General features: G+C 38.2%; 2 protein-coding genes across 3 annotated transcripts; one reads left to right on the forward strand and one right to left on the reverse strand.

Moving 5' to 3' along the window:
• Positions 1 to 1,712: 1,712 nt before the first annotated feature.
• LOC106750408 (arginyl-tRNA--protein transferase 1) lies at positions 1,713 to 9,812 on the reverse strand. 2 transcript variants are annotated; one of them, XM_014630740.1, is made up of 8 exons: positions 9,096 to 9,812; positions 8,665 to 8,791; positions 8,385 to 8,515; positions 7,700 to 8,130; positions 6,152 to 6,313; positions 3,248 to 3,423; positions 2,762 to 3,023; positions 1,713 to 2,352 (listed from the first exon to the last, which is right to left on the reverse strand). In XM_014630740.1, the coding sequence occupies exons 1-8, from the start codon at positions 9,193 to 9,195 to the stop codon at positions 2,197 to 2,199; spliced, it is 1,545 nt and encodes a 514-aa protein (XP_014486226.1). In that variant the 5' UTR covers positions 9,196 to 9,812; the 3' UTR covers positions 1,713 to 2,196. The 2 variants fall into 2 exon arrangements, with proteins under 2 accessions (XP_014486226.1, XP_014486231.1); XM_014630745.1 differs by lacking the exon at positions 6,152 to 6,313 and adding an exon at positions 4,187 to 4,342 and having other exon boundaries at positions 1,714 to 2,352; positions 9,096 to 9,809.
• Positions 9,676 to 11,544, forward strand: LOC106750325 (ARL14 effector protein). Its single transcript, XM_014630598.1, has 4 exons — positions 9,676 to 9,687; positions 10,098 to 10,379; positions 10,465 to 10,727; positions 11,255 to 11,544. Exons 1-4 carry the CDS (start codon positions 9,676 to 9,678, stop codon positions 11,337 to 11,339), a joined length of 642 nt encoding a protein of 213 aa, XP_014486084.1. The 3' UTR covers positions 11,340 to 11,544.
• The last annotated feature ends 612 nt before the right edge of the window (positions 11,545 to 12,156 follow it).

Below are 12,156 nucleotides of genomic sequence, written 5' to 3' on the forward strand. Positions count from 1 at the left end.
ATATATGTATAATATTTTTAGTATAAAATGTATTTTTACACAAAATTATTTCGACTTTATTTATATAATAAAACAATTGGTATTGCGATACACATTTGAAATAAAAAACTACAATTATATATATTATATGCATATATAGAGCTGAATATTTAAAAGATATAAAATATTACAATAACATTGATATTATTTTTTTTAATATTTTAAGAGTGGACATATATAATCATCTATTAAAATTCTAGAAATATTACTTAATATTAAATAATATTATAATATTACTAGAATATTACGTTTAATATTCTAAAAATATACCAGAATATTCTAATAATACACCAGAATATCACTCAATATTAAATAATATTACGCGCTCATAAGGTAACTTGTTTTATTAATAAAATATTTTTGATGACTCGCATAAATCATTAATTCTGTTCGTGTCTTTTCCCGCCTTCTAACACACACATCATCGACGCAGCGCTTATTCTTCCGCTGTTCATTACTGTAAAACTGTTGATAAATCGATCGTCGGGCATCAAAGTGCCGACGCTGAATAACATATAAGAATTAAGTCCACTTTCACCAATACGAGTTAATCAAATCGATCGATTAAATTCAGTCTGTTCATCGGAACTGACCAATTGTGTCCATCTAACAACGATAAGATATTACAGGACTATTGGATAACTAGAGAAATCGATTTATCTTAAAAAAAAAAAACAATATCCTATCTATCTATCTATCTCTCTCTCTCTCTCTCTCTCTCTCTCTCTCTCTCTCTCTTTCTCTATATATATATATGCAATGTCAAATTCGAGGACTCCGGGTGAACGAAATTTTTCGGATATCACCTAGATAACCGAGTATGCGGTTGTTTTTTTCTCAACGACAATAAATAATAAACGTATCGCAAACTCGCGAGCATTCGTTGTTTCCTATTTATATGTCCGGTGTATCATATCGAAATATATCCGGATTGTACTGACAGCCTTATTCCACGTAGTGTATTTTTTTCCTGTAATATTCCTAAAATGGCATAACTTTGTAGCGGTGAGGCTCTGTTACACCCGTTTATATACATAAACGTATAAATATATACATCGTATCGCGATTTAAAAATAGATACAAGAAAATGCTAAATGTTCGCAGCGACTTTTAATCGCTCGTATCGCGAATTCTTCTTCAGTTTCGCTAACAGGTGCTGGGAGATCCGACGGGTTAACGGTAAAACGGAGATCAAATCGACGACCTTTAGAGACGGATGTTCGATTACCACACAATTTAACTCGGGTGAACGAATTAATTAGCGTAGGCGCGCGCGCGCGCGCGCGTTCTCCAACATTGAGACATGATTTTACAGCCCGCTGCGTGTAAAATGATACGTATTCATGGGGTAGAATTTATCTGCAGTGGTCGATTCTGTTAAAACGTACCGTAACGAGGACATAAAAAACGGGGAAACAAGTCTGGGAAAGAGAAACTTCTCAAGAAAAGAAGTGATTTTAAAAAAATGATCTAACAATTTTTTTGAACAATAAATTATATCTTTTGGAGGATTGCTCACCCCTATGAAGCACACATTTTTCCTCCAGCATTCAATTCTGACATCAGATTCTTAATGAGCGACCTCAAAATATCCTATATGTAAATTTTAACACCTAAATTTTAGAAAAGCTGCTGGAAAATATATTTTCTCTGAAAAAAAAAAACGCATTTTTCTTAATTCGATTATTTATAACACTTTGGCAATTAACAAAATATGTATTTTGGCGATTTTTTTACGTTCACTTATCCCTGGGATACTAGGAAAATATGAAGAAAAAAAAAACAGTCAGAATACAGCAATAAAAATTTTATCGACAAAAATCTGAAAGAAAAAAAGGTAAAGAGACAAAAGGTCCCTGCCGTTTTGCACATAATTTATTATAATCGCTATATTATTCCTTTCGTTCTTTCCGATTAATCGCATCGCGCTCGCAGATTACCGCTCCAACGTGCGGCCAATCTTACCCTATTTTTTATTTATCTTAAGAGTCACGAATTCGACGATTCTTTGTACACAAACACAGCTAATAGTGATCAGCGACTAACGCGAGATATTTCGAAGTATTTGCCAATGATCGGATCCTTCGAGTCGATCGTCCGCGAAACACGCTCACGACATTCGTTGGTCTCGCGCGCGCCGAAGGAACGGTCGTTCCCCTAACTGCGATAAAGAAGCATCCTCAGCGCACACGGCATCCCGACGAGGCCGGCGTATTCCTTCACCTCGCGCTCCTCTTTGCGCGTGATCTGGTGCGTCAGTCGCGTTTTGTAAATCTCATACGGCATCGCGATCTGGTCGTACAACACTAACACCTAGAAAAAAACGGACTACCTCAATGATGAAAACACACCACTTTTGCGTAAATTAACAAAGAGAAATTCGACTTGACGGTGCCGCTGAAATTTGCTATATTTGCTAAAGTATTCGTGATCACTTTTTCTTGTAATATATATATATTACAAGAAAGTCTCTCACTATTTTTCAAATAATATGCAAATCGTTGAATTATTAATTAAAGAAGCCTCTATACATGGCCGTTTTCGATCATTGATAACGCGAAATTTTACGTGTCATTTGCAAAATGGCACAGGACTTTTTTGCTCAGTTTCACCGGTCCCACTTGCACACTACTAGAACCGAGATTGATTTGAGACACCCTGTATATTAGCAGAAAAGTTGAATGATATAGGTGAGAGGAATCACAAAGCAAATAAATGATACCTCTCGAGGGTCGACCACGCCGTCCTTGTCAACGGCATCGATGTCGTCGTTCAGACGGCTGTACTTCTCGTCGTCCAGCTTCGCCAGGCAAGGATCGATGTCGAGCCACGCGTACGTCTCGGGACACAGCAACTTCGACGGCCGCATTCTCGCCTTGTATCGCATCTTCGGGCACGTGTGAACGTAAAAGCCCATATAGTAGTACTTCAGGCTGGGCGCGATTTTGCTCAGTTGCCTCGTCAGATAAACCTCCCGCAACGAACTGCGCAGCAATCAACATTGTTTATCATCAGATTTATCCGGAAACGTATGTCCGTGTGTTGACGGTTCCAAAGGAGAACCTTTTAGTCCTAGTCTACAATAGATGCTTTAAGCCTTAAGAAATTGACCAATCACAATCGAATTATAGAAGAATGATCAATGGTGATTGGTCAATTTCTTAAGGCTTAGAGTTTAAATTCTCATTGTAGAGCCCGCTTCACAGACCTGAAAGTCCCCAAAGAAAGCTGACCGTAAGCCGGGTCGTAGAAGAAGTATACGCTCGAGATGCAGGACGGCAGGATGTCGATCACTCCGACCGCTATTAACTCGTTGTTCAGCCAATATTGCTCGTGGAAGGAACCATATCCCTGAGGCGGTCCCCCGCTGTCGGGTACCCACGGCTTTAAAATATACAACGTAATATAAATATATTCACATTCCAGCCAGCTACTTCGCTACTTTGTATCCATTAAGTTCTAATAGTAGTATTATGTTAGCAGCATCACACAGAATATAACAATATCGTACAATACAATAACGAATATCAAACTATTACTGGTAATTGCATTGGTAATATCGTAGAAATACTATATAGTAGTGAAAATATATAAATGTATTTAAGAATATATATATATATATATATATATATATATATATATATATATATATATATATATATATATATATATATATNATTTTATATCTTATATTGAAAAACGTCGGAATAAAAGATAAAATATCTCTTTACAAGTATTCACTTTTCAATTATCTCGTTCATTTTTACACACAGAATAAACAGAGAGATCGATTTGTACTGAAAAAAAAAAAAAAAACTATACAATTCCATTAAAAAGAATTAAGTTGATCTATTGAAATAACCTTGAATTATTGACGATACAACGAAGTTTTAAGTTACCAAAATACGACCCCCTCCAAACCTCGCAATTTTTGTCGGAAACATTTCTTTCTATTTCGCTTTATTTTCGTTATATTAAAATGTCTCGATTTAAATGCCCCATCCCCATAATACATATAATATACGATAATACACTTGCGAATACACAAACACTGCGCTGCCTCGCCTGTGAGAGCGCGAAGGAGAAGCGGATTCGCGGAAGGAATCTCTCAATATCATTCGAAAGACGACTAAACACAAACGTATACCTGTAAGGGACTCTTTACGAGAAAGTTGAAGAATGACTTTCGATCGCATTCCTCCGGTGGATCGCCGTGTATCGCCATTTGATACTTTTTGTATACGCTCGCGCTCGTGTCGAGAGTGTCGAGGAACTCGTCCGACATCACTCTCACCAATCTCATCTGACAAATTCACAAAGAAAGAAAACTTTTTGGTGAAGAACGTGTAAAAATTTGTGAATTTACCGTTGTGAAAATTTGCTGCTACGTTTAACAGGTAACGAAGGTATTATTCATCGGCATATATTCCTGGACGAAGTATGCGACAAGATTTCTTTCGTATTTCGAGAGATTTAGAAAGAGAGAGCTAGATGTGTAAGCACGGATTTCTCTTTCCACTCTCTGTTCATTGGTGGAATTTTGTCTAAGGAGAAGAGGAACAGTATCGTATTCTTAAAAATTAGGAACATTCCTGACGTTATTATGCACGAGTGATATGATATACGTTATATAATCTATGTACATTTTTACGTTTCAACTTTTCCTTTTTCCTTACATCCTTACATCTTTATATCCTGTATTCTTATTGTTATAAAAGAAATTAATTAAATTAATAGAATTTTAAATGCCTCGTGGAATTTTAATGGCCCCGTTACTCTATGAGTCGCCCCTGCCCATACATCGTCTTGTCTCTTTCTACATCTGTCAATACGATTTCGGTCCAATGCTGCGTCCAGTATTATATGTCGATGGTATTATTCGTTACCGCGATCTTCAATCAATGAATCGAGGGAGTGTCGACACCGTTGGATGCCGAATCTTTGGTTCTTCGATCGATCGAAGGAAAAAGGTCCACTTTGCTCCAATCGTGACGTCATACAGCTTTGCGTACCTCGCACATCGCGCGCCCGGTTGTCACGAGACCGATGTTTTTTTTCCAATTCATATAGGCGACTGAGCGATTTTGAACTAAATCATCATCAGAGCTAATCAAATCCATCGATACACGGCGGAGGACGGCGAGTGAAATCAACGAGTCAAAAGTACATAGTCGTCTGTTGCAGCGTTCTCTATGCAAACTTACGAAGTGAGAAGTTGTGGTCTGATTCGTGCTTAAAGCGGGGTCTACAATGATAATTTAAGGCGTAAGATTTAAGAAACTGACGGATCATAACTGGTTTTTCTTCTATAACACGATGTGATTGGTCAATTTCTTAAGGCTCAGAGCTTAAAGCATCTATTATTGATCGGGACTTGAGCGGGGTCTACAATGAGAATCTAAGGCATAAGATTTAAAAAATTGACCAATCACAGTCGATTATTCTCCTCATATTCGACTGTGATTGGTCAATTTCTTAAGGCTTAGAGCTTAAAACACTTATTGTAGACCAGAACTTAAGCGGGGTCTATAATGAAAATTTATTATTACTCTAAGCCTTAAGAAATTGACCAATCATAGTCGAATTATAGAAGAAAGATCAATTATGATTGGTCAATTGTTTAAAGCTTAAATCCTTATTGTAGACCCTGCTTTACAGCGCTGCAAGTGTCATTCTATCTTTCTCCGGCATGTACAATGAACAATAGATAAAATGGCATTTATAGCGCTGTAAATAAGAATCGGACCGCAATCTAAATATTTACAGATAATCTGAGCTGTTTGCTAAATTTTCCTTATATTTCATTTTTCTTATTTGCAGCATAACGTGAAACAGACGACTTAAGCCAACGGCACACGGTGTTTGTTTTCGCGCTGGATTACTTGCTGGATGAAAATACTGCGCTCTGATTGGTGCATCTCCGAAAATGGATAGAAACACACTACAATTAGAAACATAGTATTTCCATCCGGGGGACAATCCAGCGTGAAAACAAGTACCGTGCGTGCCTCTGACTTTGGACAGTTCTTATTCCGAACAAAAGTTATCACTTCTTCGGGCAGATTTTTCCCTGAGAGACGAGATGAGAGTGGCACCTTGTTGGAAGTATTACCTGTAGAGGCGACTTGACGAGAAATCTCGCGTACCGTTGCTCAGTGAGTTTCTCGGCCGGCGTCCCGTGTATCGTGGCCTGATACTTTTTATAAACTTCGTAAGACTTTTTCGAGGTCTTTTGGTATTCGGAGCTCGTCGGCGCAGATCTAACCAGTCTCAGCTTAGAAAAATCATAAGCTTAACACACACAAATCCGATACGAGAATGACTGCCGAATAATGAATGCAATGAGAGTCAGCGTATTAGGATAGGAATTACTTATCGGTACATAGCGTTTGCCGCATTCTAGAGAAAATTATCTAATCTAACATAATCATCCAGATGAATAAGTCGATTTACCTTTATGTTTATCTAGATGGAATAAATACGAAAAATATTCACCTTTATCTTACAAGGAGCTTTCGGCAGCGAAAATTCAAAAAAATCTGAAACTTTGCATAATTATAGACTAGTAGGCCCTAATAACAAAGTGATTTTTTGCTGGTGCTAAAAAAAACGGTTTTAGGGGTGAAAACAACCCTCTATAAAAAATCTGTTTTTACATTTCGAAGCGAATATCATTGAAACGGAAAGAAATATGAAAAAAATGTTTAAACCAAAGTCTTATGATTGAGAATGTACTTTACAATGGCGTATCTGAATTTTTTAAAAATGGTAATATTTTCCAGAACGCCCCCACCATTCATTATTTTTTTTAATATTTTGGAAAAATGTTCAAATTTTATTAAAACTTATGTTGCGCCAAATTCAACCATGTATGATAAAGTTATGTTGCGGGAAGTAATTCTTGAAAAATAAAATAAAGACGCACGTTACGAATACTAATCTTATTCATTCGTTGTTTCATGACGACTTATCTCTTTTTTTTTAGACCAGCCCATAAGGATTAGAGAATTAGATTTTAACGAATCAACAAATTTCGATTTTTTTTCCTTTGGTTTGTTCTTTTTAGTTGTACTGGTGTAATAAGTTAGAGCAAGACAAAATATACTTATCTTACTCTTATTGCACCAATTCAGCGGTACGACTAAAAAGATCAGACCATTTATTTTAATTGATCAATTTACTTTAAGCCTGTATCAAACTGTCGACTGTGAATGAGCAATCAATGATTATTGATCTTTTTTGTTAGATCTTTAAACTTGAGCGACTACATTGACGAATTACTTAACGATGGTGCAATTTTATCATTTGCGTAATTCTTATAAATTTTTATAAGTCTCTCATGAAAACAATATATCATCTGGAAAATTATCTAGACAAGTAGCACGACTTATCGTATCTTTCATTTAGATAAATCAAAAGTCAAGTCATCTCATCTGAGATGAAATTTTCGGATTTTCATCTCATCTCCCTCTCTAAATGAATCTGAAATGATCTAAGGTGAACACTGTCGGTACGATCGAATCGGACTTATCGTCCGCCGTAAATACGACAGAAATTGGAGAAAAGAGGACCGTGTATCGCGAACGGTGTTAACCGATATTGAAGGAACGAGATAAGCGACAGTTTCAATATCGATACTATCGATGTGTTGTGTTATTACCTCCAACTTTTGCATGCCGGTGTACACCTCGTCGAACAATTCTTCCAAGCTCTTGGCGCAATTCTGCTGCTGCCTCTTCTTCTCCCTCATGATGCTCTCGATCTCGCTCTGCGACTTACCCTGGGCTAACAACTTATTTTGCTTACGTTCTATGCGCAGCAGCTTCGCTTTCTTGCGAAGTCCCGTCTTAACATCACTAGAATGCGGAGCGCTCTTCCTCTCCGAATTCGCCAGTTGCTTCTGGCCACTACTGGAAGCTGAAGTAGGATTTCTTGAGGTGCTAGAAGCAGTTTCGGTTCTTGTGTCTACCGGATCAATCGGCATTCTGTCACCGAGTTTATCGTCGACGAGTGATACATTCATCTTAGAAGCGTTTTTCTGCGCTCTCTTATGATGCTTCGCATAATTCAACACCTCCTCATTATTTATATCTGCAATCGTTGATGTCACAAATACAGTATGAAATTGCCAAACAGGTCTTCTAGGACTTATTATTTGGTCTGTCTTTTCTAGTTTAACTGGCTGCACAAGTTCGATAAATACATATATACATATATACATATATGAAAATCTCGTACGTACACTTCACACACTTCAATGGTTATGAATATTTCTCTAACTGATGCCAAGCCAATCCAATGAAAAAAAATAGACCAATTATTAGTTAGAATCCCGTAAACTCCACCTATATTATCTTGCTGACCCTCGTCCAGATCTGCAAAATTGTCGTTCGTCCATTCCTTTCTCAAAAACTTCACTATGCGCTTCAAGACTTTCTTCTGAGACTTTGATATTCTGAAATCCAATGCTTCACATCTGAAAAAAAATCATTATTAAATCTTATGTAAGCTTCATGCTTTGCTGAATATCCATATGTGATATCTCAGATGCTTCTATCGCTGTTAAATAACTAAAAGACCATCTATTGTGTTGAATTAAACCGAATCAAAAGAGATATCGCTTACTTAATGGTATAAAGTGGACAACAGGTTTGCTGCATTGTGGGTTTGTAACAGTAACTGCCGCTTCGTCTCCATCCTCTGTCGATCAGGCTCTGATAATCTTGTACCGTTAACGAATGCGCCCATATGCCTAACAACAACGCAGAAATTAATAACAAACAATAAACAAATTAACCGTTACCATCAAGAGATGAACATTTCCATGCCGGATTCTAATGCGAATAAAACAAACAACAACTCAACTCATCGACTAATCGCTAATCATGTAATATCGCTAGTTATTTTTAACACACGTTAAATACATGTTCGTCGTGATATACTTACGCACGTCTAAATACACGTACGTACGAAGATGCGATGAAATACCGAAAAATGTATCTTAGATGGTACGAAGATGATTTCGCTTTCAGTTTATCTAGACGAAAGATACTCACCGTGACTGAAATTCGTGTCGGGGCTTTTGCAATAACCGCACTTGTAGCCCTCGTGTTCCGCGTAATATTCCACAATACTGTACTGCGATTGTTTGGCCATCTCGGCTGCTGTTCGGCGATTTGCCTAGATTCGTCGTTCGGGAATCAATCGAGCTCGGCGTGCAAACGCTGCTGTCACATGATTCCGCTTTTTTACCCGGAATCGTGCTCTGAATAAGCGATCCGTGACTCCTGGTGAACGAACAATCGGCGAACCCCTCGTGTCGAGTAGTCCGGCAGTTGGTTGTGAAAAAAGTGCATCACAGCGAGTCCGAATCGTCCGAGTGCCGTTCACAGCACGACGTGGTTTGCGAAACGTCAGAAATTGAAGCAACGCACGCGAAGCGGCGTTCCGACCTAACCCAACTTCGAGGCGCGCACGAAAGCGCACTTTCAAATTGTCGCAAGGACCACTTCGACCGTCAATTCTCTTACGAGACGATCCTCTTCGCATGAATCTCGGAGAAAACTCTACGCGCATCTCTTGAATCAACGATCGCGCGCATCCAGCGGGAATATAAAATCTACGTGATAATTGAGAATGGTGATTGACGTTTGATCATTAAGCTTCCGAATCTACCAATCGAATGATCAGTCGAACGCCTTGTATCTCTCAGTCCGGCCAATCACGTTTGAACGCTGATCGAATGCTCTTTCCGCCGAATGCAGTGATTTAACGTGCTTCTTGAACTTACTCTAGCCGGTATTAGACTACGGATTGGAGATTGAGATTAAATGGAAATTTGACCAATCAGTGTAAAGTTCACTAAATGTCACTAAACTTGAATTCAATTAATTTTGTACTAATCGGCCAAATTCAATTTCAGTTCCCAATCCGTGGTCTGACATGGGCTTTTCGCACACTTCGGCTTTTCCTCCTGCGCTCTGCGCGAAGCAGCACCCTTATTTCGCTTTAAAAGGCGAAAAGTGTAGAAAAGCGCAGAAAAGTACGGAAAAGTATAGAAAGTGCGAAAAAGTGTAGGAAAATGCTCTTGCTGCAATCAGCTGTTAGCGCGTTGCGATGCGTCGGTCGTGACACGTGAAGAAACGAGTGTTTCATGTGAGAAATTTCGCTGGGTCTTTTCGTATATTCTGAATAGACACGCCTGCGAGAAACGTTTTTTTCGAGACGTCGCACAGAGAGAAACCGGCAACAAAAGACGGAGAAAGATGGAGGCGAACCCTTCCACGAGTGTGAACGCGTCTCAAGCGAGCACCGAGCGAAATCCGCCGCGCAGCGAGAGAGTGAGTGCGCGTTTGTCGTGTTGATCGATTCATCGGGCTGCTGCAACGATCACGCGAATTCGATCGATCGACTCTTTGCTTGCAGAAGAGCACACGAGGCTCCCGACAGAAGGCCGTGGACAGCCTGTCGAAGAAATTCCTGCGGAACTTCGATCCCGAACACAGCGAGAGGGAGAAGCGCAAGCTGTATCGTCGATTGTATCAAGGTCATAGAAAGCACCTGTACGATGAAAAAGGTATTTACATGCAGACGGCAGACGATCTCTGCGACTGCTTGAACTTGGACTGCGTCGGCTGTCATTATCCGTGCACCAAGTGCTCCTCCCCTAAGTGCGGTCATGAATGCAGGTATTTCAGTGAGAATATTTATGAGTCGAATGAGAGACTGGGTTTTGTGTTTATACTAAGGGCCACTCGCAATTCCGGTTAAATGTCAGTCTACAATAGGTATTTTAAACCTTAAGCCTTAAGAAATTGATCAATCACAGTCGAATTATAGGAGAATAATCAATTGTAATTGGTCAATTTTTTAAGGCTTAACGCTTAAAATACCTATTGTAGACCAACACCTAATTGATTGATAAAGCGGAGTCTGTAATGAGAATTTAAGGTGTAAAATTTAAGAAACCAATCAATCATAATTGATTTTCCTTCTATAATTCGACCGTGATTGATCAATTTCTTAAGGCTTAGAGCTTAAAGCACCTATTAGTAGACTAGGACTAAAGGTAAGTCTACAATAGAATTTTAATTTTTAAGTCTTAAGAAATTGTCCAATTACAATTGATTATTCTTCTATAATTTGATTATGATTGGTCAGTTTTTTAAGGCTTAGAGCTAAAAGCACTTATTATTTAACATTTTACTTTGTCCAGGAACAATCGCAAATGGACCTACGATACCATCCACTGCGAAGGCACCGATCCTGTGATAAAGAATCCACTGATGAAGGAATCTTAAGCAAAGACTGAGTTTTACTATGATGTTTACCGTTTGCGATTTAATTGTGATCCGCAAGTTTTTGTACATAGAGCGAGTTCTTAAGCGATATTGGACTCACTGTTAATCTTCTTATAAGGTCTGCTTTTATATACGTAAGAGACAAAAGTAAATGTGATTCTATAATATAATTGAAAGAAAGAATAATATTTTTACTTATCTTTAAGATTGATCTGTCTAGATACATAACTTTACCCTTCAAGATATTAAAATACTAATTGCTATACCACGCGGTACGAATATTTTAGAGGCGTTCCTTTATCGAAGATTCGTTTTCGATGAAAAAGAAATACGCAACAACACCGTGTTTAATAATTTTGCAAATTTAGAAATATCCATATGTACGTGCAATCGAGAGTCGAGAACTTGTTTCACAAATCAAAAGACAAGAACGTTTTAGAAGTAGAAATTACAGACATTAATCAACATTATTTTTCACCGTTTTCACGTTTAAAGTTATTTAAGCGGGATCTACAACGAGAATTTAAGCCCGAAGCCACAGTTTAACTACGTACAGTTGTGACAGCGCTAGGAAATTGAGGGTTCGATTTTCTTCTGCGCATGCGTTGACTGTAAAACCAAGAATATGGCAGACTGCCATAGCGATACCGGTGAACGAGATAGTACAGCTGAGTGTATGACCCATTTCAAAATATTTATACTATAATCGTAATATAAAATGAATGCAAGAGGTGGTATCTCGTGTACGTTTGCTACATGCCCAAATATTTGTGGACGAAGAGAGAATGAAATGAGTTTCTTTCAATTTCCGAAAGAT

This window comes from Dinoponera quadriceps, unplaced genomic scaffold (assembly GCF_001313825.1).
Source record: "Dinoponera quadriceps isolate SergipeBrazil2010 unplaced genomic scaffold, ASM131382v1 scaffold227, whole genome shotgun sequence".
NCBI lineage: Eukaryota > Metazoa > Arthropoda > Insecta > Hymenoptera > Formicidae > Dinoponera > Dinoponera quadriceps.

Bases quoted from the DNA above. Each gene is read 5' to 3' on its own strand.
- LOC106750408 (XM_014630740.1), bottom strand. From the start codon at position 9,195: ATGGCCAAACAATCGCAGTACAGTATTGTGGAATATTACGCGGAACAC. The intron at 8,131-8,384 runs GTGGAGTTTACG...CAACGATTGCAG, and splicing joins GGGTCAGCAAGATAATATAG to ATATAAATAATGAGGAGGTG. The intron at 6,314-7,699 runs GTAATAACACAA...GATTTTTCTAAG, and splicing joins CCGGCATGCAAAAGTTGGAG to CTGAGACTGGTTAGATCTGC.
- LOC106750325 (XM_014630598.1), top strand. The intron at 10,380-10,464 runs GTGAGTGCGCGT...CTTTGCTTGCAG, and splicing joins ATCCGCCGCGCAGCGAGAGA to AAGAGCACACGAGGCTCCCG. The intron at 10,728-11,254 runs GTATTTCAGTGA...TACTTTGTCCAG, and splicing joins AAGTGCGGTCATGAATGCAG to GAACAATCGCAAATGGACCT.